Raw genomic sequence first — 26,600 nt, forward strand, 5'->3', positions numbered from 1 at the left:
CTCATGTGTCTTCAGGCACGCGTGATCCATCATATAGACGATTTATTCGCCTTCAGTTTATTCATATTGCTGCAACAGCTCGCGTAAATGTGATTCACGTTCGATTGTCTCACGTCTGACCTTAATACACATGCAAATATAATTCAGCCATACGTAGACACCTTGTTAACACGGGCGCTCACAGGGGACATGTTTATTTATATCGCAATGCAACTAGTGTGGCACAATGCCAGCATAATGTATTGATAATAAGATAATATTAGATACACATATATAAACATAGATAGTCGCACGAATAGCAGCCATGCCGGTGTAGATTACGAGCTCTTTTGAACTTTGAACTAGCCTAGACTGGGGGAGTAACTGTATGTTGGGTAAACAAGGGGCAAAAGCCCGTGGGAACTTTAGCACACACTTGGTCGAACGACAAAGGAAAAATACTCTGTTTGGCGTATCAAGCGGGAAACGGCAATCGTAGTCAGTCTACTTAGCTCCTGCTCCTCCTGCTGCTGCTGCTGCTACTGCTGCTGTTGCTGGTTCAGTTCATGCTAACCCAGGCATGTTACACATTGTTGCGATACAAAAATGTTGTTGTTGTGTGTGTGTGTGTGAGAGTGTGTGGGTGTTTGTAGGTGCCTGCTTTCTCCGAGTTTACAGTCACATGAAACCTCTGCAGGAGTCTGCTACGTTGGCGGATTTTTCTGTCGCATATTGGCTTTTAATTTAACGCGCAGTGTCAGCAGCTATAGCAACAAATAGGAACAACAACAACAATAGCAGCCGCAGATACAAAAGGATGTTAAAGGACTGCTGCTATCAGCTAAATTATTGTTGGGATCATGCATGCAGCATATTACGTATGCAGCCGCACAGTATTCTTTATTTTTTTGTCATTCAGTACGCGGGGTAAATACATTTTAATGTTTTTGTTATTAATGTTCTGTTCGGCAGCCACAGCCACATTCGCATTTGTATTCACGTTCGCCCCCACAGGCGCCTACTTCGACATTTGCATAAGGATAGCAGCGGCAAGAGCTCACTGTATGTCTCCAAGTCCTCTGAATAGAGCACAAATGAATTCTCCAAAATTTGAAATTACATTACGGCCTGACAACGGGAGTACACCTGCAGAATACAACAATGGAGCGACGCAAACAGTCACTGTTTATTTTTATACCCGCCCCACATACACACACACACACACACACACACACACACACACACAGTTGCATACGTCCTCCCACACACACACACGCATAACCTTTGGCTTACCTGAATATCTCTGCACGGATTTTAATTTACTGTATTTTACTCAATTCGTAGAAGTAACAATGAACCCTGTCATATACATCATAAAAGGTTATTAAAATCAGCTGCTTATTACGGATCGTTGTGTGTGTGCGTGTGTGTGGGTGTGTATGTTTGGTTATGTAAGCTTAAGTGTTAAGCACATTTTCGCTGAACCGGATAATGGGAAACTGATGCAGTTCTTACAGCGGACTCTGCCCAGCAAAAACTGCAAGCGCTTTCATTTCTATTTCCATTTCCATTTCCATTTCCATTAAATGCAGTGCTTTTTTGTTAGCATATTCATGTTAAAATATGAAATTTCCACGAACCTGACAATGGCAGCAGTAAATGTGAAAAATCTTACAACGAGCAGAAGGACAATAATAAATAGTATTTAAACTGCATTCAACAATAATTTGTGAACAAAAAATATTTAATTTTAATTTGATCAATCGAATCTGGGAAACATTTATGTGACATGGTTAATATTTAATATTTCGATACTATATATATTTTAGATGGTAGCTGTTCATGCGAAATACTTCATTATTAAAGTTAAAAAGTCACGCTCATGAAATGAAAGTGAAAATAGAAAATACAATAATATGTTTTAAATGTGTTGTTAATTTTAATTATTTTTTTATAATAATAAAACAAAGAAAACAATAGAACGTTTTTGTCGGGGCACGCTCCACAAAGCTAATTTTAATTTTCTGCCTATTTACAAATAGCACATGGTAACTTATTTACTTATTAAATAATTTATTTGAATATTTCTCGCTTCGTGAATTATAATATGCCAAGAGACATTAAATTAAATGGCAGAGTAGAATTATCAAAAATTATTATCAAAAGAGTTTTCAAAGTTAGCTCAGCAGCTTAGTTTCAATTGATTTGGTTAATCCTTAAATTCCTCGTACGATGCTCTACTTATGTGACCGCAATTACTTGGAAGGCGAATGACCTATTATTATTTATGGGCACGTGGCTAGTTGTCCAAGGTGCAGCGTCATAGCCAGGACGTGGCAGACATTATAAATTCCTCTTTAATTATTACAACAGTCGAGTATAAGACATGTTTTCATATTTACTCTCTTATTTTAAGCGGAATATCCGCCACTCGACTGCTTGCCCCCCAATACTGACATTCCGACAAGTCATGATTGGTCACAGCTAATCAAATATCAATGCTCGAATGTCAATCGAACATATGTCGACTCCAGGAATTGACATTGAAGCTAAGAAATGGAAAAGAAGAATATTAAGGAACGTCTTCATTCATTCATGCCGCAAGAGAAAAAAACACTTAAATATAAAAAATGTCAACTCAGCTAAAAGAAAAAAAAATTCGCTTAATAAAATGTGGCGCTTTTAAATTTATAGCTTCGTTACATAGGCTATAAAATTTGGTATCTCCCATAAGACAAAGAGCAGAATAGTAGCCAAAGTACATAAACTCGCCCCATAAATTTCTTACCAAAAACTGACCAAATTGGTCGACTGGCTCATATTGTCAAGGGTCTTTCAGATAAATATGACTTACGAAAAGTTTTCATATCAAATTCAAGGGCAGCTGGCATAAAGCTAATACAAACTCAACTCTATGAGGTGAATTTGTGTTAAATCGAGTCTGATTTCATTGAACTTCATTTGAACAACTAATCTATTTCGTACCTTTAAGATATTTTAATGCTCCTTAATTGCTGTTCATTACCTCATAAGACCACATATTTCTTTCTGCTTTTATAGTATGGTTATCTTTAGCCACAAAGGCATCGTAAGCTGCTTATTGCCGCCTGCAGCAAAACTCACTCATATACATACATATGAATGTACATGCATATGCACTTAAATGCGGACTTACTTAAGCTGCCTTTATTTGCTCTCCATGCAATGAATTCAGTAGGCTGCAATTCCTTGCAATGTATTGAATTTTCATACCGAAAGTTAATTCGCTTGCAAAGGGTATTATAACTGCGAGTTCAGTGAGTAAGTATGGGAAAGGTATAAACTAAAGAGGGTATCGAATTTTTAAAAGAAAATGTATACAGAGCAAAAAGAATACCGTGTTGAAAATATTTGCAAAATTTGTTATGTTTTGTTTATTAGGTCGAGCACTTAGGAGACCGCGCTCTTAAAGTCTGCCCCCGTTTGTCTGTCCGACTGATGCTCAATTTCTTACACTTAGTATACGTATACATTTGCCTGCAGCATTCCAGCGCTATAAAGCAGCCTTCTTGGTTAGAGTACAAAAAAAGTCAGCACAATGAGAGTAAATATGCGCTATACGCATCGCTTTATATGTTTTTTATTATTTTATTTTCTTTTCCTTAAATAAAACCCCAATCAGTTTTCTTTCTATTTGATGTGATATGTGTGTTGGACTCCACTTTGGGACTGCCTTTTATAGACCATTTCCAGGTAAATTTCCGCACTGCCAATGGAAAATCAACTGCACGTATAGCTTACGAATGGAATAGTACTTTTGCTATGGCAACGAGGAGGGGTTCCTCAGGTTCCAGTGAACAGCTGCGAATGTTGAGTGCAAATGGTCTTTACGCTCAACATGTGAAATCATCATAGACTTCAATTTCGTTTTTGGAAAATTTGTTATTTGCTTTCTCATGTTAAGCAGCGATTGCAAATACTTATGCAGAAAATGTAAGAGAAAATATGAAATTTTTGCAATCAAGACGACATGGATGCAATTTTATTTTTATATTTTTTGTATACTATTATCGTTTTGAAACAAGTTTTTTTTTTTTAATTTTAAAAAGGAATACATAAAATATATATTATGATTATTAAAATTATACCAAAAATTGTATAAATATAAATTATGCATACATTAAATGTATTATTAATACAAATTCAATATATGGAAAAGTCTGGTGGGATAATAATTGCTGAAAACTTAATATATCAGCGCTTGTGTTTGCTGCCATTCTCCCGTCGACTTTTGCTCTTCTTATTGTTCTTGCCATTCCTTTTGTAATGGTTTTTATTAAAATAATTTAATTGAATTCATTTTCCATTAAGTCTCGTTTTTTTTTTTAGCTTTATCTGTTTTACATTCTTTCTTTTGTAGCTGGGCCGGAGGATTTGCCTGCTGCGCTTAGCTTAAACTGCGTCTGACACATAACACACAGGGATATATTTATGTGTGGGCGTGCATGTGCATGTGTGTATGAGTGCGTATGTGTGTGTGTGTTTGTGTGGGTGTACATGAATCAGTTTCATGCAAATGAAGGCACTGAAGGTATCCGCTTTCCATTGTTTCGATGTTGTCTTCGTTTTAATGATGTTGCTCCTGGTTATTGAAATTGAAATCATTTTTAAATCAATTTCCTTGCCTAAGCTTTACGTCTTTTTACGTCTTAGCAATGTAAATAATTAAAAGCTTGTATTTTCTTGAAATACACATTGAGGGGAAAAGTTTAGTCACCACAAAAAAAAAAAAATGTTATACAAATTTTATAAAAATTAGATGAATAAACCAAGTCAAATTTACGTCATTTAATTCAATTTTTATCAATTTCAGTTTGTATGTTTTATTCATACTAAATATGGCTACTGTCTTCTTTATTGCTTTATATTTTATTGATATTTATTGATGCTCTGGGAAAGCTGTCAATTCCACTCGCTGGCGCCTTAAACATTTCAAAAGAAACTACAAAATGACTTTGACAATGACCCACAATATATTTCGAGATATTTTCAATTATTGCAAATAAATCATAAGCAGCCGCACAGCTAAGCAGCTTGACTAGCTTTACGACCTGAAGCGATAAGATTTATTATGTGCACACAAGATGTCAAAATATTAAGTTTAGCTCAGATGAGAGCTTTTAAGTATTTAAGTTTTATCGAGGGAGCAACAACATTCGTTGTCCATTTACAGATATGAATTAAATATTATTAAATATAGCCAAATAAATTACTAGAGCCAGCAGTTGGAATATGTGTATCATTTATTTAATTAAACAGAGGAGAATACTTTACATATTAAAGCCGGCAGGGGGAATTTATATTCGTATGTTTATATATTGTATACACAAACACAACGAAAGTTAACCATTTACTTATATGGCAGCTTGAAGGGTGAATGTTATGTTATGTTGTTATGATAAAGGCAAAATCACAACAAATATGCAAATATTTAGTTTACCGCTAAGTACTCACAGCCAAGCGAGGCAAGGCAGGGCAAGGCAAGGCAAATTGCCTGTAGATTTCCACATAGATAGAAGGCATTCTTGGCACGATAACAACAAATAGCTGGCGGCTTTTTTGAGAGTAACAAAGCCGGCAAACAATGCCAGCAACTACAGCAGCAAGAATGTTAGGCTGACAAGCAGTTGCTTTTAATGTCGATGATTAAACGCTTAAGCCGAGCCATTTGAATGCAGCTTGTGCTTCGCTTTCTTGCCTATTTTTAGGCCATTTAATCGACAAACAGCTGAGCCAAGTTTGACTGCCTTTGCTCAAGCATTGAAAAGAGTTTACACAGTCGACACACACACACACAAAGTGATTGTTAAATGGGGCGTATAAGTAACGTGGGCTGCTTAGCATTAGCAAATTAATACTCAAGTAGCATTCGCTTCTTTCTATTTCTCTGTTCGTCAAATGCCACGCTTTCGCTTCTGTCTGTGGGAAACAAAAAGTTGTATCCGAAAAAAAAAGTTAGCCTACGGAAGCCGTGCAGTCTTTTATTCAGTATTTTAACTTTTTTATTAAATTTGCCCATCAAGTTGGGCCAAGTTTGTTGCCAGCTTTTGTTGCTACTTAATGCCACTTTGTTTATTAAATAAATATTTGACACAACTTTCGGGTATGCCGTCTTGATGGCCCACACAAAAGGTATAGGTCATAGCCGAAAAAGTCCCATCATAAATTTGCCGAAAATTATTCAATTTGATGACCAACATAAAAATGCACTCATTATAAAATTTCTTCATTTGATGCTGAGAGAGAGAGCTTTGCTTTAACGTCTCTTTGATGTAGTTAGCCCCATCGATTTTCGAAGCACCTTGGCCCAAAAGCTGGACGTGCTGAGCCGTAAAGTCCGAAGCACATCATTGCAATAAAATTGTCACGAAGAATATTTACCTTGCCTTAGGCAGCCTTTGCAGTGCCTTAAAGCCTTAATTCATTCACATTTATATAAATTTAGAAAAAGGTCTCAGCGAGTGATTACGTTTGTGCATACATATGGCAATCATCTTTTGTGATCATATAATAATCAAATTAGAGAACAATAATACAAATCTCTTTACCTTGCTGATTACCTGGCATCAGAGGTAAACAATGTGCATAACCCTATAGATTTTATTTTCGGCAGGCCCAAACAAATTTGTTAACAATACTCTGTACAGGTGGCATCCACTAAAATAAACTCAATTGTTTGGGCTAACAAAGGGCGGTATAAATTGACCCATGCCCACCCTTTCTCTCTCTCTCGCTCTCCCTCACGCCCTCTCAGATTTCATAACGATATTTGAGAAACAATATAAACAGGTAGAGACTTGGATGGGACTTAAAGCAATCGCAGCTGCGGCACCACAACTAAACAAGTAAAGCACAGACATTTATCGGGGACCACATATCATACATGAATATACGTGTACGTATATGTATGTCTATATATATATATTTATATCTGTTTACAGTTGTTGTGTGCAAATACGTGTGTGCGAGAGAGATTCAAGCAAGACAAACCCCATTAAATAAAACTGGCGCTCAACCACATCGAATTGTGGCTGGCTTGGCCGCCGCTCTGGCTGCCCGTGTTGCCATCGAGCCGCTTTGAGTGGCTTGAGTGGCCGACACTCGGCTGGGAGAACGTCTCACATTACGCATACGCCACCGGACGCGTTACGCAAAGTTTTCCGGCTTTGCTTTGGTTCACTGGCAATATTTTTATGACCAGACTCAGTCTCTTGGCACGTGCCAGGAGGATTCAGAGCTTTGTGCAAATATGCAACGAAATGCAGCGAATATATTCGCCGAGTGGAAGCAACAGTTTTGCTTCCTCTTCACCCTCGAGTGGCTTACTTAGTCGATGTGCTGTGGCACGTAGTCCGTACGCACATGATGCGATACGTACTGTGAATTCATCTCTCCATTCAATTCAATTCAGAGAGCCATAAAATTGCGTTCGTGTAAATACAAGTTATGGACCATTTTCCCATTGCGCTGGAACCGAAGCCTTCTCTTGCTTTCTAGATGAGCTAGCTCTATGTCTTCAATGTAGTGAACATATACACCTACATATATAGGGTCAGCCGACAAACACTCTGTATAGCACACTGTAGCTATTAAATTCAGTTGTAAAGCAGCAAATACGCACCGTTCATATATCTGAAGGAATATTCACCAAATCTGCCTATGAAATTCCAGACACGTTCATAAAATATACATAAATACATATATACTCATGCATATGCCACATATATATACATACATGTTTAAGCTCATTTAGGTAGAGAAAAGTATATATATATATATATATATTCTTCTTGATACGCCAAAGTTTTTCAATATGAAGCACAAGCAATGCACGTTCCAATAAATTACATCAAAAAGGCATACGAAAAGCAGCTGGGCTTATCAAATTGCCATAAAGGCATTGCCATAGGCCCGAATAGTGGCTCCATATTTCAATTTAAATGGACTTAAAAACGAAGCATATTCAATAGTAAAATACTGAGAAATAAATATTTATAAATACTGGAAAGGTTTCATTCAATGAAATTTTTTAATTAAACTTTAAAAATAGTTGATTTTAAATTAAATTGCCTTGATATATTTTCAGAATTTATTTTAAAAATTATCATTTTTGTATATAATATAAATTTAATATTAAAAATAATAAACTCTTACATATATACATATATTTCATTCCTATTCTCAGTAATTGCATTTTATTAAAAAGTTTATCTATTTTTAATTTCTGTATTTATTTAGGTAAAGCAAATAATATCATGCACTTTTGACTACATTAAAGAGTAAGACTTCAATGCGAATGCCATTGTACTCGCCTCAGAATGAACTCCGAGGAATGGCCTTTGTATTGGGACTCTAATAACCAATGATTATATTTCTCATTCTGCAATATAATTCATTCATAAATACGCACAAGTCGAGGGACAGGCACAAGCACGTTCAATGTCGGCAGCACAGTGGCGCGCACGTGGCGTCCGTGAAGCAAACAGAAAAGAAAAAATAAAACAACAACCAAGAAAAAAAAAAAAAAAAGAAAACATCACTTACCGCCCCCAGTCTCTAACAGGCGCTGAGGACGACCGCGGTGGAGATGGTTTTCACACAAACACAAGGCAAGCATCTTTATCATTGGGCGCCAAGAAAATTTCCCAAACAAAGCAAGAAACAATTTCCCAGTGTTCGGCTGCCTCGTGAGAGAGCGAGCCGAGAGAATGCCAAGTAAATGCCGAGCGACGCTAGCTTCGACGTCGGCATCGTCTATAGCAGTGTGAGCAGCAGCGGCAGAGGCAGAGGCAGCGGCAGCGGCAGAGGCAGAAGCAGCGGCTGCCTTTCACTGGCAGTTCAGACTCAATGGACCAGTTTGGAAAATTCGCACTGTCAGTTTGTTTTAAAATTTTGCCGCGTTCGCTTGCGATTCGCTCAGGTCTCGACAAGCGGAAAAATATAAATTTTCAAAATATATTGCGCGCGAATTTCGAACTCGGTTTGTGAACTATATTTCGAGTGACGTTTGTAGGAAAAATAGAAAGAAAATCTAAAACGTTAAATTGTGAAGAAAAATATGTATTAAATACGCTCCAAGCAGAAAATACTATGGAAACACTATTGAATAACTTAGCCAGTTTTAAACACTTGGCTTTGAGATACAATAAAAACTAGTAAAAAAAACAAACTAAAAGTCATAATACTAACTTTTGCGAGCTTTTTTATGATGCTGATTTCAGTCATAGTTTCTAGTGAAAAACAAAAATAATAGTAAATGTAATGCAGAGCATTCATAGAATGAGTTCGGCAGTTGACTCATTCTGAAATTTTAATAATTACAAAATATATATAAATACAAGTGGCATTTTATGTGTATTTAAATTAATTATATATATAATTAAATTATTTTAAAAATATAACCGTTAATGTTTGCAATAGAAAACTCTGCTTTAAGATGTGCTTTTCTCAACTAAAATTTAAAGAATCTGATCTTATCTATGTTAAAGTCTTATTGAAGTGTGACTAATTACGGTGAAACTTCACATTGAAGTACAATTTTGTGCATAAGAAACATCGTGGACTATTTCTATTATCAAATTAGGTAATACATTTAAATATTTATATGATATATTAATCATTTTGATAATATTATAATTTATGTTACGTATACGTAATATGTACAATTTTTTATATTATTAAATTATACTTTAAATACACATTCAAAGAGTTGAAGATTTCACCTCTAGTCTACTGGTAGAATTTATTTAGTCCCAGTCCATTTGGCCCTTTACCCTACTCTTTCCCTGAAACTTAATTGCATGAATAATTAATAGAAATTAATAGTAATAATAAACACATTTGGTTCAGCCTGGATTAAAACGTTTTAAAATTTGATGTCGTCAAATTTGTCACTTCTTGATTTTCATGCTTCTCCTTCAGTAGCGAACTGAGAGCAACGATGTAAACGCTTCGACAGCAAGTAATTAACAAGTGAGTTGAGTTGAGGCTAAAATTCAATGGTCGACACGTGCCCAGGTTGTTAATCAAGCCACTGCAAAATAATAACTCAACAATAGAAATAGAAAACAGGCATCATTTGCCAATGAAAATTAATTAAAAAACAGCAGCATTTGTGTGCTCACATATATATATGCACACGTATGTGTGTGTGCTCGTGTTAGTACACAAACAAAAAACAAATTGTAAATAAAAGAAATTAAACAAAAAGGCGCGCTGATGTAAATAAGGTGTTCCGGAAGGAAGCCAGCGGAAATCAAAGTAGCGCCTGCATAAAATAAACCTCGCAGTGTCCTTCAGTCGGTGCTCCACCCAACTGCCGCTGATTACGTAATTACATGAATGTTAATTTTTTGTTATTTAGCATGCTTTGTTTTACCACCGGCACTGGCGGTGGCAGACGGTAGCGGTAGACGCATACATCAGCCGAGTAACGAACAATTAGGGAAAGGCAAACAGCAGTACATCAAGTAATGAGCGAAGTTTTGTCGCAAGTGCAGCAGAAAGAGACACGAACAGAGCACTTAACATTCGCGAGGCAGGTGCGTGCCGAGGACATTTATATGCCACGACAAGGGAGATAAATATTTTTGTAATTAATAGAGAAAGTTAAAGTTGATTGCTGGCTAGCTTATCTGTGTGGCTGATCAAATACAGTTTCAAAAAAAAAAAAAGTCAAATGTCCGCCCAACACTCAGCTCACACTTTGGCAGCGAGCGAGCGCACATGTCAGACGGAGATTTATTACCAGAAAAAAAAAAAAAAGAAAAGAAGCGGAGGGCAAAAACCCAGCGGCTACGTTTTAAATGGTCTCGCACCTTTACGTGCGACTTGAGGTTTTTGGGGTTTTCCCCCTGGAGTCGTATATCCTTAAAAGCCCTGTCAGGAAATTAAACTATTAAGCTTTCTTGATGTGCATAAAGTTTTAATGCCATCCGAAAAGGTGTTTGGGAAATTATGTTGTACTATCTGGCCGAGCACCGTCTGTCATTAAGGGAGAGGGGGGCAAAAGCAAGCCATTTACTTTCTCCCCGACTCGGCCATAGACCAATTCCACTGATAAGTGAATCCAGTAAAAGTTTAGTGGCAAATCAACATAAAATCCTGTTGATTACCTCAAGTTTTTCAGCCCAACTGCTAAGCTATTTCACTGCTGTCAGCAACAGGCATAGAAATTACAACAGTTTGCGCCACAAGTGCTAACAGCCTCCGATGAAAATCGATATGCCAGCTGAGGTCAGGTACAGAGCTGTCTAAACTTTTGCTCCGAAACTTATCGGGAATTTTTTCGATTCTCAATTAATGTTTGTTTCAATTCGTTTCGCATGTGATTCCAAGAAGCTTGACAGTTCTGTTTGAGTAAGTCAACATATACAAAAAGAAACAAGTTGTGATCAGCCAGTCATGAGCAGACATAGCGAATGCATTTTCCATTCCAATCATTAGTAAGAATATTTATGTATTTACATATTATATTGGAGAAACTCTTGATAAAGTATATTAAAAGCAATTTTGCTAGCAATTCTAATAAATTTCTGTATCACAATTAGAGTCCTCACGAGAATAGAACTTAGTACTAGCCTTCGAAATGTTTTTAAATACAATTTTTGTTGAAAAATTACTTAAACATGACGTATGCAAAAGTCTTATATATTGATATACGACGAAAAAGTAAGAGCGTATACTTAATTTTTATATTCCACATTGCTGAGAGCCTCGCTTATGCAACATTTTTAGTATTCGTGTAGGATTAATTGAATTGAACGCACTTAATATTTTATTCGTATTTAAGACAATAAAATTGTTGGCATATTTTGACCATCCAATCATCGTTGTACTAAGTGTTGCGTGCAATACGGAAAATATAAATAAGCTAAGGCATTCATCATGGGCCTTGTTCAATTCTTTTTATTTATAGGCTACACATGTAGATATATCTATTTACGAGGAACAGACACTCATGCATCATATATTATATCGCAGCACATATTATTCCGCAGCAGTTGTAAATGTGCTGTAGGCCAGATTGCATTCGATCTAATTCATTAATGCCGCCTACTACTCCAGCTGGGGCCAGCGGGCACCCGTAGTCGTTATCGCCCTAATGCTAGCAGCTCAGTAATACAATTTAACAGCATTGTCTAGATTTAATGCTGCCCACTATCTAAATTGAAGTTGATCCAATCAATGCGGACGCTGACGCGTAAACAATAGCAAAACTAAACGAAACAACATCACACGAAAGCAGAAGAAAATTTAAAAAACAGTGCTACAGCTAAGAAAGAGAAAACAAAAATGCTGAAGTTTACAGACGGCCAAAACTTGTTGAGAATTTTCATCGATTGTGGCAATAAATCGACAGAGCAATTGACAGCGATTTGGAATCCGAACAAGAACTCAATTTGTTGCGAACTTATGCATATTAAAAACAACATTTTATAACCAAAATTTGATTCAATATACACATATATTTGTTGGGAATGCGAAAACTTGTTAGTCTCTCGGCCTCTTTATGCTTATTTCTTTTAATTGGCTCTCAAACTTTGAACTTGTGGCTAATTGATGAGTTGAGGCATTGATATGGACACTTCATAAGCATGTTCATAAATATTTGTTGGCAACAATGCTAATTGAGCACGACAAACACACAAGACACGCCTCCTCAGCGAGCATTGAAGTTGGCTGTCGTGACTTCTAATGAGGAATTCGAAAATGTTGTTTCCATGATATTTTCGCATTTCGCATTCTCAATTGGCCGCATTTATCCGGCCACTTGACGCACAAAGAAACATCTTGGCCTGTCTACTGCTAGTCAGCTAGTCAGCTAGTCGATGTATATCTCACATGCATACATACATACAGATAGATGCTCGTATGTTCATGTTTATTTAAATTTATATATTTTTTTCTCAATTACTTTAGCTAATGTGGTTGTTGCTGTTGTTGGTGCTGTTGTTGGTGCTGCTGTGCGTACAGTGGCCATCGCAACGGCCACCAAACATTTGTTTGAATTTTTCCTCTGTGCAAATATGCAAAATGATTGACAGCACAATTAAGATGCCGCCACTGAGCTCACAGGTAATGCAATATTTAAATTAAACGCGGGCTGCAGGGAGGCCACGTGCCAGCTGCAGCCATATATGGCTGTGAATTTCCATGCACAAGCAGAGCATAATAACGGCACTTATTGTTACATCATTCAGTTACTCTTACACATATTTCAATACATCATTCAGTTTGAACTAATACAAAAAATATAGATATTCGCAAGAGTCCTTTTATTTTCTAAAATTTTTTTTATTGACTAGGATTATATGAACTACTTTAGCTCCATATTCACATATTTAAACCGCTCTGTGGAAAATGAAATATTGTTTATGCGATTAATTAAATTGAACGAGCATTCAAATACGAAATATGTCTAATAAATATATTATAAAATAATGACTAAATAGGCTTTCAAGCGTCTAAAACATAGCAAATAAAATACTATATATATTTGCAGCAATTAGTTATAATAGCATCCATAATTTGTCGATTGGCCAACTGAAATATAATAAATAATTAATTTAATTGCTTATGACAAGCTAATTGCTCAATTCACTATTTGCTATTTTTGCCTCTTTTGTATCTTGTTTAGAATGTAATTTATAAATGTGTTTAGAGATATTACAACAAAGTCATATATCAAGTGACTTATATTTTAATTTATTACATTACTTTTTTACTCGATGCTGGCGACGAAAGGCTCCAATCTAGGCTAAATATTTGTGCCTACTTTTTTGCTTGCCTCTTGGATTGTTTTCTGTTAGCCTTGGCTGGTTGCCAGTAAAATCAACAGGGGAAAAAAAAGAAATGTTCAACGTAAATGAAAACACAGAATACAAACACGTGCCGATGCTATATGTTTTTTTGGTTTTGTGCCATACGTGGCGTATACACAATGTTGCTTATCATAGTCGTTTGTTTTCGAATTCCGAATTGATAAAACAGCGAATTCATACTTAGAGGCAATGCGGCTGCTCTGAATGCGAAATGATAGCGTTTATTAAAGACATAAGACAGCTCAGACATTTTATGCAATAAATTTAGTCAACTTCTAGTCATATAGGCCCCACTCACGTAGAACTTAAATTTATCTGACGGAGGTATAAACAATTATGTTTACCAAAGGGTATATAAATATATAGAAAATTTGTACATAAATAAAGATTGACAAACGGGTATTACACAAAGCTTATACTCTATTATTTACTTGGTATAAAAGTTGAACCTAGTTTTAGCTTATAGATATATATTAATAAACTAAATGAAGTTAATCATTTGTATTAATTTTTATAAGAAATCAAGCAATTTTCCTTAGAGCTGCATCTTTATAAAAAACTAAACTGAATTTTCAAATTTATGAAAAGAGATAAGTGGGGCATATGAAGAATACATATATTGAAAATATATATATGTATGTGCATATATTTACCTGCACCTTGTCGAGTGTCTGTCAAGAGCAGTGGAAAACTTGTTGATAATTATGCAAAATTGAATGCATCAATTACGCGAGACAAATCAAAACTGTCAGCCTTTAGCAATTCAATAGGAATTTGTCAGCTAGTCGAGGTTGGAAGCACTCGACTTTAATCTAACAAATCGAACGCTACATCTCAAACAAAAACACAAATAAAGTTAGCATATCAGTTTACATATTTTTAAATTACAAATTATTGTTTATAAAAGTGCGATGTGCATTTCATAATTAGGAGTAGGAAACAAATATTCACATTCTGCTCAATCAATTGTGTATTATGATACGCTCAATGCACAATGTGTAGCATAGGGAATCACAGCGATATCGTATTTGCATGCTAACGGTTTTCAGCTCATTGCACATTGCACTGCTAATTTATTTGAAAATGAAAAATATATCGCAAAAGAAATATATTGCGTTGCTGACAGTAATTTTAACCTTTTCAAATGCGTGAATTTTATGATGTTCATTAATAACAACACTCAACAACAGATATTACAGAGGGCGACTCAGTTCCTGATGACCTATATTCATTCAGCGAGTGAACCCTAAGCTAGTGCTTGAGACTTGTTAAAATATATGAAAATAAATCGATTTTAGTACTTCCCAATTATATATTATTTTATAAAATATATAAAATTATAAATCTTTCCTCAGTTATTCGCAAAGTCAACACGACAGTGAGTACAGGGTATATGGTAGTCGGTCATTCTACACTGCACCCATGTATCTGATTGTACATTTATATTTTGTTTTCCTCAGTCTGTTAGCTTCTAACGTGGCTGAAATATTTATTGGAGTACCGAACTAAAGAGTCATCAATCGTGTCGCTAGGGTTCGCCCAAAGACGAAAGATAACATGTCTCTGTTAACAAATGACCTTTCCTTTGGGTTGCATATGTATATATACAGAAAAAAAAAGGAATGAAATATGTGTATTTACATCTTATGTATACTATACCAACTATTATCATATTATATTTTATATATTTTATATTACTTCATATTTTCTTTTTCTTTTCGCTGGGCATCGCACTTAAAGCATTCGAGTTTATATGAAAATTTGTGCTAGGCAGCAGCTATAACAGCACGTCCACCCAACAGTAGCCGCCACAACAACAACAGCAAGAACAACGAAAGAAATTACCAAAATACCGAGAGTAAAAAACGAAAATTTATCGATGCTCACTTCCGCCAACAGCCACAAAAGCAACAACAGGAAGTAATGTGCTTAAGCAATAGCTGTGAACAACATTCAGAAAAGTGATGTTTACACTGGACGCCGAAGCTGGAATACCCTGCAGATAACATAACCCTAAAGCAGTAAATTTTGGACTGCCATGTCAATATCACATTAGACTCTTAAAGTTGCTTAAATTAATTACTGCAAAATTGAATTAATAATATAATGGAGTAAGAAATGGACTGTTGCATCATGTATGAGCGAGTTGGCATACAACATAACTGAAACATCGTGGAAGGCAAACATTTATAAAACACTCTTGGCCATTTCTCTTCATTAACTGCATGCCAAAATGGCTGGAGAACAGGCCCAGAATGAGAGAGAGCAAACTGTTTTCTAGTCTGCCTGCGTGGACTCAGCTGCTATCCGTATTCCCTACGCCCTTCTGGCCATCTCTAGTTCACCTAGTCTGAATTGCGGCAGGCTTTCGCATTCGCTGGCCGCGTGCTCTTGGGCGCTGCTTAATGAAGTTTTTCACAAAAATTTCTCGGCAATTTGACTGTCGGACATTGCATAATTGATGAGGCCTGGCGAAGCGGCGACACTTTAGACAAATCACAGCGCCTGGCCAAGCTCCACTTAAGTCGTATGTCAGTTGGCTTGTTGCCGTCTCTGCCGACACGTTCTTTATTAATAATTCGCAATCATTTCTTGGGGCAGGCAAAGTGTTAATGCTGATGAGTTTGGGCTTCATGTTACGGCTGCCAAATGAGCAACAATCTATTTGTATAATTGAGGCAGGCTGCTGCTACAAATGAAACCCGCCCGCGCCAGTGGCGGCGCCGGCAACATGTTGTATGCCAGCGTAGCAACTAGTTAAACATGACCATAAAATGTTGACAACGTGTTGCTGTGTTGGCTAAGCCGCTGAAATTTGAGTCAAGCGCTACGATGCAACGCACCGTTAATATTTAATTGCATAATTAACCGCAAATTAAAGCACACATGGCTGACGACAACAACAACAACACCATCAGCAACAATCAAGCACAATGTCAACACAGTTGGGCAACTGCAGTTTGTCATATCAATGCAAATAAAACGAATTAAATGCGAAACAATTGATCTCCCTAGTCATGGCTAGTTGATGCCTAGCAATTGCCGTATTGGAGCGTTATTTGCAAAAATAAAAAATAAAAACATACATATATAGTTTGTATCGAGTGTGTCTCGTATTCCACTTGATCAGCTGCCACAATAACTAAAAACAGTTTGCCACACAGCGGAAACAAATAAAATAAAAACTAGTTGCACTAGCTAAAAGTACTTGACTGGTAGATACCCTGTATCAGTATTTGAATATATGGAGCCATAGCATCCAACTCATTTGAAATGAATATCCTTGATTTGGAATAAGTTTAACTACAGGGCAACCCTCGCTGTTTGTTCGTCGCTCTATCCCTCTCTCTATGCAGTGCTGCCAGCTTAGCCTTTTCCAGGCTAGATCTAGCCGATCGATAATCCATGGAAAATTACTTTAGGCAATCGAAAGAGGAGCTGAGGCAGACTTTGCTCGAAGTTCTAATCCTTAAGAGAACTTTACAACGGTTCATTTGAATATATATATATATATATATCTGTTCGTATGTCTGTCTGTATATCTGTCTCCCTGTCTATCTCTCAATCTGTCTCTCAGTCTGCCTGCCTAACAAGAGTAATTGGCGATGAAGAACTACAGAAGCTCATTTAATTTGTCTATGTGTATGCAGCAGTACTCATTTGGTGTTTATATTTGAGTAAAACGAAGCTAGAGTGCCTGCAGCAGCAGAGAGTGCTCCCATTGGTCACTTAAAATTCGACTGCAACGACCTCTACCTGCCGTCGGGCTCAACTTTTGAGCGTGACTTGGTGTTAGTGTTAGTGATTTAGTCATCCTATATAAAAGGGCTGCAGCTGAAGAGCTTCTTCAGTCGCCCAGGCCAGTGCAGTAAAGTGAAGTGAAGTGAATTATGTGGAAATCGTGATCGTTCAGCTAAACAGTAAAGACTCGGAGAAAATGTTTAAAAGAAACACTAAGAGGAAACACTTAGAGGAAACACTTAGAGGAAACACTCGGAGGAAATGCTTAGAAGAATACTAAGAGGAAATACTGAGAAGAAACACTTCTAAATTACTTATAGGAAATACTTAGCTAAATTATTATGTTTACTTTTTATTATTTTTGAAAATAATTTGTTAAATACATTTTCTACTTTTTGCATGTTTTTTACGATTCTCAATTTCCAGCAATTTTACCATCATTTTAGCCTATTTTTCTATGAGTACATTTATACACAATCCAACCAACTTATCAACACTGGCAACACTGTCTCTATGTCAATGAATACATGTTTTACAAATAAAAGCTATACTATCAACAAATATTGGGTTCCAAACAAATATTATTTTACCAGTTTTTCTATAGATATACATTTTTTTCTGTAGTTCTCCACTGTTGTATTTGCTCTAGCTGGCCGCTATTTTCATTCCGCTCGTTTGCCACGCCTGTCCTTAGACCATAAAGTGAGTTTTGCGGCTTATATATTATTATGCTCATATATTGGTCCTGTTCATTGTATTGTCGTGCTCATTGCTGCTCGCTCGGCTGAGTATCATGTAATATTATTTTATACATTTCTCACACATCACCTTCTCTTTAATTAATTTATATTTTGTGTATTTTCTCTACTAGATTTCATCACAAAAAAGCTTTTTCTTATAAAGAACACTTCTTTAAGGAGCATAAGTAATTTCTAGTGTTCTTGCGTTCGCAATAAAAAAGAAACACTTATTTGGCTAAGTCCCCGAAATGCAAATATTTATGTATGAGCCACCTTCTTGTCAAACTTTTCTCAGTTTGCTTATTTCAGTCTTTGCGGCAGTAGCTACGCAAATTTGAAAGCAAATATGAAGAGTGCTTCCTTAACAAAGATATTTCCATAGAAAATTACTTAAGAACACAGCAGCTGAACAAAGCCCGGTAATTGATAGCAAGCAATTTGTTTTAGAATGCAGCGAACAATAAGGAACTTTTAATGTAATTTAAGAAACTTTAGTTCCGCACTTACCCTAATTGATGACAATCTTATATATACTGAAAACTCGATATTCGTTAGAGCATGTTCACGGGCACGAAATCTATCAAATAAGTTTTGGGAAAACATATTTTACGCTCTTGGCTGGAAAAGTTTCAAATCGCAGATAACTACTATACCTGAATCTCACAAAAATCATCGGGATAATCGCCAAAATTCTGTGAGTCATAAATAAATTGCTTGCTGGTTCGAATTATGCATTCAGTTAGATAATTCGGCTGAATATGTTCGTACATGGGTAATTGAAGGAAAGCTTTCGCCTCCCTCATACAGAGCAGCAGGAAAGTTCTTAATTATTTCAGCATAGCCGTAGTTCGCATTTTTGCTTTACTATTTAATGTGTGGCACGGCCTGACGGTCCAAAAATAATGATGGTTCGTTCCATGGCTGTGTGTCCTGCAGCCATATAAGCCATTTGGCAACAATCAAACAAAAGGTGCGCAGCCAGCTGCCGGCTGCCAGGTGACTGTGCAATAAAGTCGCTGCTGCTTACCTGGCCGACTCATTAAGAGGCCAGCATGGCAGCGCACAGCCACATGGCAACCACACATGAGCAGCCACGTTTATAAAAACTGTCACACGGGGATGGGGTGACGGACTTAAAGTTGCAATGCCATCATTAAAGCTGTCGCCCAGCTGCCGGCTGATAAGGCGCTACGCGAATGCGAAATGGAATGCAGAGAGTTGTGGGCTGGGACGCTTTTCAAATTAAGCCATCACAGTACTGTCAGAGCAAGTGCATTAAATGTTTGGCTGACGACCCCCGGCACCTACATATATATGTATGTATGTAGTAATGTATGTGTGGGGAGCAGCTGCCATAGGCAGTGACTGGAGTGCGTCCACTTGGGCTGCGGTCTGTCATCAGCTGGAGACCAGGTGGCCACCGATAACACTTGACAGTCCCTGCAACATATCCAATCAACATTTCAACGCCACAGCGCCTAACCAAATTATTAATTATTGCTGCCCTGCGGTGGCTGCGAATTTCAGTGTTTATGCTTTAATAAACGTAATTCAAGGTAAACAATATGTGAACAAGGCATCAGGATAATTACAAACTATAATTATTTTTGTAAGTTTTGATTCGGCGTTAATGTGATACAAATGATTATACCGAATACATTTAAACCATTTTGACTCTACAGATAGATTGCAAATAAATAAAAAATAAGAGCAAAAACAAGACATTTGAATCCGTGTGTATTATTTGCATTTGTATATTAAATGCGATTCACGGATTCTTTTATAGCCTTATGCAAGCGACTAGCACTTTGTTTAACTACAATTTAGTACTATTAATTCATGAAAACAAAAAATAAATATATAATCTGAAAATGGTAATATATTACAAGAATAAATCTATTCGTTTTTATTTTTTTTTATTTTATTATTATTATTATAATTATTATTATTTTTATTTATTTTTTTTTTTTAGTAAAAATATATATTTTTTTAAATATTTATTCAATAATTTAATAAACATTTTATGCTAGTCGATAAATTTAAAAAATACCTCCTATATGCAGAGTTCTACTTTTCATCGCATTTTCATAGCATTTTAATAGCAGCGAAAAATATATAGCTCTGCATATTAATTATAAAATTTTATCATAAATAATTTCTCAGAAAATAATTTTTTAGTATATACATAATACATTAAATTGAATTCGCGCCCCCATCTACCTAATTTTATCCCAACTAAAGGCAATTTGAATAGCTAAACTTCAATATGAAAGTAAAGCTTTGTAGCCTCGATATATGTATGTACTTCAGCAGAAATCCCATTTAAATTCTTTTGCCCTGCATACATATATTGCAGCAGTTCTTTAAGAAAAGCATTTGTAATAGTTTCCTTGTGAGATTCATACAGACCGAAAGTGATGTGTGTGTGCGTGCGTGTTTGATTTATATTAAGGGACCATTGTTATTCTAGAGCTGTGTGCTGTGTGTGTAACAATTTTCAGGATATGCTCAGATATACGCTCTTTTGCAGCTGGCTGTATGGAAAAAGGGAACAAAATGCAACCCATTTATTTTCATTTTGGCAACGCAAAAATTTTGCATTCCACCAAGCGCCAAATTGCAAATAGCGGTTAGGTTGAATGTGTGCGTGTGTGTGTGTGGGTGTGTGAGTGAGTGTTTGCCTATGTGTATGACTGTATGGTTGTTGATGTTGTTGTGGTTGCTCTAGAGCTCCACAACCGAACCACCCTAAAAACAGCCTTTGTTGCGGTTGATTGAGCAAATCACTTGCATGCAGAATGCGCTTTTTGGCTGCAGTCCTGCGGCCGCAGTCCAATGTCGCCCGCATGTCACGCCCGGCAATATGTTATGACAAAAAATTGTATAATATTTTGGCTGCACACGAAAGCTGAAATGGCCGTGACAAACTTTAAGCATATTTTTAGTTAACTAAATAGAAAGGGGATAAGCGCAGCTGAGGGGCTGCACCGACGGCAGCGGTTCCCGAATTTGCATAAATCTTCAACGCGATGCATTTTTAATTAAGCCTTTGTGCTGCTAGTCGTCAATTGTGTCGTCAAGGATATGAGAGCTCATTATCAGACTGCAGCCCCTGGCAACGGCCGGCTAGTGGCTAAAGACTGGCGACTAGATACTGGGGACTAACGAACGGCTAAAGCTGACAGTTGCCGTTAGTGATACGCAAAAGCCGTGCTCATTCAGTGGCAGCTTTGCCTCTTTGGCACCGCCATTCACAGCGCACAGCGAAATCTGCAGCGATGACGCGGCAGTCCATTGAGTGCTGATGTCAGTCCGTCATGCCGCGACTATTGACAGCGGCAAACAAAACTGAAAACATATTTAAAGCGAAAAATTGGCAGTCCATTAAAGCCGCTGAACATCAAATACCCTCACTGGCAAACTCTTTAAAAAGTATATTGATGAAAAAAAAAAACAATATTAGAATTGTATAAATTAAAATGCACATGAATTACATTACATATTTGCTTTTATTTTCGTATCATATGTGAGGATAGTAATTGCCTGTGCTAAACACTAAAATACCCTTGTGTCAGTGTACAGCTATGCAAATATAGGTTTCCATTGCATTGATATTTGCGTTTGGGATGCGTAATTAAGCAATACTGTGAACATTCTGTGGTTTCTGCAATAAATCATGTCAGAGGCAATTTGCAAGCGCCTATTTGCAATTAATTAAAAATAGCTCCGCAGGGGCATGTAAATGTTCAAATAATATACTCCATAGATTTAGATATAGATCACAGTGAATAAAAGTACTTATGTATATTTGGTTTTTTTCTTCTTTTTCGTAGCAGCAGTAACAATTGAAAGCACAGCAACAAAGGCAGAAGCTTAACGAGTTATTGTTGTGAAGCACGCCACACAGCTTTAGAATGAAATGGAGATGCAAGGTGAGGCTGGTCATGGACCAACAACAACAACAACAGCAACAGCAGCAGCAGCAGCAGCACCAGCAGCCGCAGCGACACCGACACCTGAAACGCCAAGAGGCGAAACAAGTACTACGACAACATTCGCATCGCAGTCACGCGAGTTCAGCTGTCGTGTGGCTCAAACGGCACAGCCCGAAGCCTGGCAGCCATTCATTAGCTGCGAGGCGGCCCAGGCCGACAGCAACAATTCCTACAACAGCAGCAGCAACATCACCAGCAGCACCAGCAACAGCATCAGCAGCAGCAGCAACAGCATCAGCATCAGCAGCAGCAGTAGCACAACATTCCATTGCACATTGCAGGGCTACGATAGGGACGAGGATAACGTGTTGTATGCGTGCAGTGCCGTGCTCGAGGAGTCCGAGGCAGATGCAGCCCTATTAGGGCCATGCATACTAGACACGCAGCTATCGAAGCCGCAGCAGGAGCCGTACGCGCAATTCGAACTGGAAATCAATGGGACCGTTAGTGATAATGTGAGTGATACGTTTAGTTTTAGTAGCAACTGCAGCCGAAAGTTGTTTCTATGTGAGTCCGTGGACGAGGAGCTGCTGTGTCAGCTGCAGCTCGAGCAGGAGACTGTGAGCCCCACCACGCCGCAGACAGCGACCAGCTGGCAGAACTTTCGCATCGACCTGGGCGATGGCCTGTGGTCTTGGCTGAACTTCAGCGAGATGGTTGAGAATGTCAGCGGGGGCCACGGCAACGACAGCACCAACAATTCAACTACGAGCTTGGACATGATACTGTCCAACTACACCATATCCGACACAACAATGAGCACAACAACAACGGCGGCCGCCGACATTGTCATATCGAGGAGCTTCCTGGACTACTCCCCACACGGCTACGACTGGCTCTTCTTGTTCGTGGTCTTTTTCATATTTGCCGGCGGTCTGGGCAATATACTTGTCTGCCTGGCCGTCGCCCTGGATCGGAAGCTGCAAAATGTCACCAACTATTTCCTCTTCTCGCTGGCCATAGCCGATCTGCTCGTCAGCCTGTTTGTTATGCCCATGGGCGCGATTCCAGCATTTTTGGGTAAGTGCATAACGTTTCCCATCAATTTTAATAAATGCAATAGCACAGCAAGAAGCGAGCGAAAGTTTAGCGAACTCTTTTGAAGTGCTCATAGCGAAACTGAATCTATTCAAGATGTTTTATATATACAAAAAGTAACTTTAAGGCCATGCAGTATAGGAATAATTTTGCTCAAAGTCTCGTCTGCTCAAAGAAACTTGAAGAAAGATAAGCACGAGTGCAATATAAACTTATAATCTCTCGATCTATAAACATTTTTTTTTTTTTATATAATTATTGAAATCATTTTTCTTTTGTCTTTTATATGAATTAAGTTTAAATAAATTCGATATTCAAGAATATTTCTTTAGAGTTTGGAGTTATATATTAATTGTAGAATTAACCAATTTAAAAGTCTTATTCTTAGATACTAAATTCTGCTATTCCAATCAATTTATTTCTGGAATTTTTTCGCAATTATAAATCACATTTCCTATTGAGCTTTAAACTAATAAAAAATGATTGAAAATCTTTTTTAGTAGCTTTAAGTATAAATGGATTTTTGTTAATAAAATTCATGTTCATTCACCAAAATACACTTTATGATTTATTTATAGCTGATGTTTGTTTTATAAATATTGATTTTATTTATTTTGCTTATATTGCTTGAATTAATGCATTGATGAGTTTCTTTATGGCAAAAACCCAGAGTAATTAGAGTGAATTCATATTTTTGTATTTTGAATGCAATTATATTTTTATTGAATTATTTGTGTACACATTGAAAATAGTTATCAGCGGTAGCGCTTCAATTTTCAAACTCTAATAATGCCCGACACATTGCCACTGAATATGCAAATGGCTTATGTAATCTGATAATATTTGAGTTAATGCTCACCTAATTTACATGTGCCACAGATAACAAATGTCTGCCTGACGCCGTGCAGCTGAGCTCAACGTAGCATGAACAGATCAAACGCGTAATGGGCGCACACGATGCCAACGGCGCCATAGCCAAAACCTCATACTAGGCTGCCACCACAGGCCAGACGCCACATGATATAAGCACATATTTAGTGGACTGCACTCAACCATCGACGTGAACCAAATAACATTAGCGAATTTCATTTTTGTATAAGCGCATTTGTTGTTTCGACTACCAGCTGTAATTTCATGCAGTCGCTACCTTTCAGTGCTCCGTCAATAATTTTGTGAGTTCGTGTTTTAACAAACAGGCTGAAATCATATAAAATGAGACTATTTAAGCAGTTAGACAAGAATGAAGAGTGCACAGCTCTAATTATCCATTCATACAATATCTAAATCATTATTCAGGCTTGTATTCTTAAAGCCTCTCTACTAATATTTCAGAAGAAATTTCAATGCTTGTAAACAACAGTTTAAATACACATAAAGTACAACTCCCATATGAATCTCTAGAGTGTCAAAGAGCATTAAGTTAAAAGCTTTTAGGTTTTAATAAAACCCAATCTACGAAGACCGAAACTCAATTTTCTCTCGATAGATAAAACTATCGCCTTCAAATAGAACTGTTTACTTTCGGCTTTGAACTTTGTTGCGAGGGATTCGTTAGATGATTTTAAGTTAACATTTTTGTAATGTAGCGCTTTATATAGATTAAGCTGATTGACGTGCGTACAGAGCTATGTAGACGGCAGGGTGGTAGGTATTTAAGTAACATTCGAATCGACTTAGTTACGCTTTCCTTTCGTTTCTTTTTGCTTCGAGCGTAATCCACACTTTAAGCATTTCTACTCGGGTCCAAGTTAATCTTTGGCATATTTTCCTTAATTACACGCTGCGTGTTTGGCGCTTTAATTTGTGGCATTATTTACTTTGGTGTTTGTTGACTTTTGGTTGGCACTGTGGCCCTGCCACGTCTTGCGCCATTCAATAGCTTTCCACAGCTGCTGCACTTGCGAATTGCCCATTGTGGCACGGCTCCTCAGCTGATGCGTCGCGTCATCTGCTTCTGCCCCTGCTCCTGCTGCAGCAAAGGGCAAGGTCTTTGTTTTCGCGCTCAAGTTGTTTGCCGACGACGACAGCAAGCGCAAAACTAAATGTTGCCAACAGCCTTAAATGTTGTTTCAGCCCGCCACTGCCGCCGGGCCAGCAATTATACTACAAACTGCATCAAGCAATGTTTCCATGGCAGTTTGGGTTTAAGCTAAATTTTATCACTGAGCGATACTAAAAAGATTTGGATTTTATGTCAGCTTCGCCCAATACAAAAGCAGCTGCCTTGCTGATAAAATATTAAATCAGCTTATAAAAAGTATAAAAAAAGATGCATATGAATAAAAGTCTGCTGCCATTGGGTTCATCGATGGTTATTCGCATATGCCCTTAGCAGATGCAGTCAAGCTGCAGCGCAACTTTCACAAAAGCCAATCACAACTTTACAAGCCAAGCTGTTTGATGTCATACTTATGCATGGCATACACATACATATACACATACACATACACATAGACATGGTATATTGCAGTCGGAACTATCATTAAAATTAAAGAGCTCCGTTTTCTAAGAGGCATGCCTGCCAAAGAGCTTTATTGAAGGTATATTAAAATAAAATACGTATATAGAAATATTTTTTGATGTCCCTTTAATGTTGCTCTTTTGCAGGCAGCCCGTGTGTTTACTTTACGCATACATTTCGAAACCTAAAAGAAATTCTGTAAACGTAAAAATTGTTGCTAAAAATGTGCTAGCGTTGCAAAACAAAAGAAAATGCTTAGTAAATTCAGATATTCGTACAATTAACTAAAGCTTCCGAGAGCTGTGCTACGCTTACATACTTATATCAGACACTTGAGTCGCAGCTCCGGACAACATGTCGCATACGTAATAAATACATTTTCAGCACTTGATGCTTTTTATATATGTATGTATGACCATGAGTGTCTGTCTGTGTCTGTGTGACTGTGTGTGTGTGTATATGTATGCTTAAGTGACAGGCATATAAAAACTAAATACGACATGTGGGTGCGGATCCGCTCTCTCATCGTCGCTTCGCTCTGGTGTGTTCGAGTGTGTGTTAAGAGTGCTGAGTGGCTGTCTCTCTGCTCGACAGTTTCATGCTGTGTGTGTCTGTGTGTATGTGTATGTGTATGTGTGCTAGTGTCCTACAATTAGCAAGCTGAAACCCACGCAGCGCGCCTAATGGCATGTACAGAGAAAAAGAAAAAAACAACACATTTGAGCGCAATTTGTACTAATTAATGTAGAGTTTGCCATTGGGCATTGGCTAAATACAAAGCTGA

The 26,600-nt window shown here is 37.3% G+C and overlaps 1 protein-coding gene across 2 annotated transcripts in view; it reads left to right on the forward strand.

Annotated features, from left to right (window-relative positions):
• The first annotated feature begins 9,434 nt into the window (after nucleotides 1–9,434).
• Nucleotides 9,435–26,600, forward strand: part of 5-HT2A (5-hydroxytryptamine receptor 2A) — a 31,121-nt gene continuing 13,955 nt past the window's right edge. For both annotated transcript variants that reach the window (XM_089258952.1, XM_089258956.1), the window contains exons 1-2: nucleotides 9,435–9,601; nucleotides 22,162–23,337. In XM_089258952.1, coding sequence (XP_089115078.1) covers nucleotides 22,242–23,337 — 1,096 coding nt within the window. In that variant the 5' untranslated portion in view covers nucleotides 9,435–9,601; nucleotides 22,162–22,241. The remainder of the gene's footprint in view (nucleotides 9,602–22,161; nucleotides 23,338–26,600) is intronic.

This window comes from Drosophila navojoa, chromosome 2 (genome assembly GCF_054131105.1).
Source record: "Drosophila navojoa isolate 15081-1374.11 chromosome 2, UAZ_NAV_1.0, whole genome shotgun sequence".
NCBI lineage: Eukaryota > Metazoa > Arthropoda > Insecta > Diptera > Drosophilidae > Drosophila > Drosophila navojoa.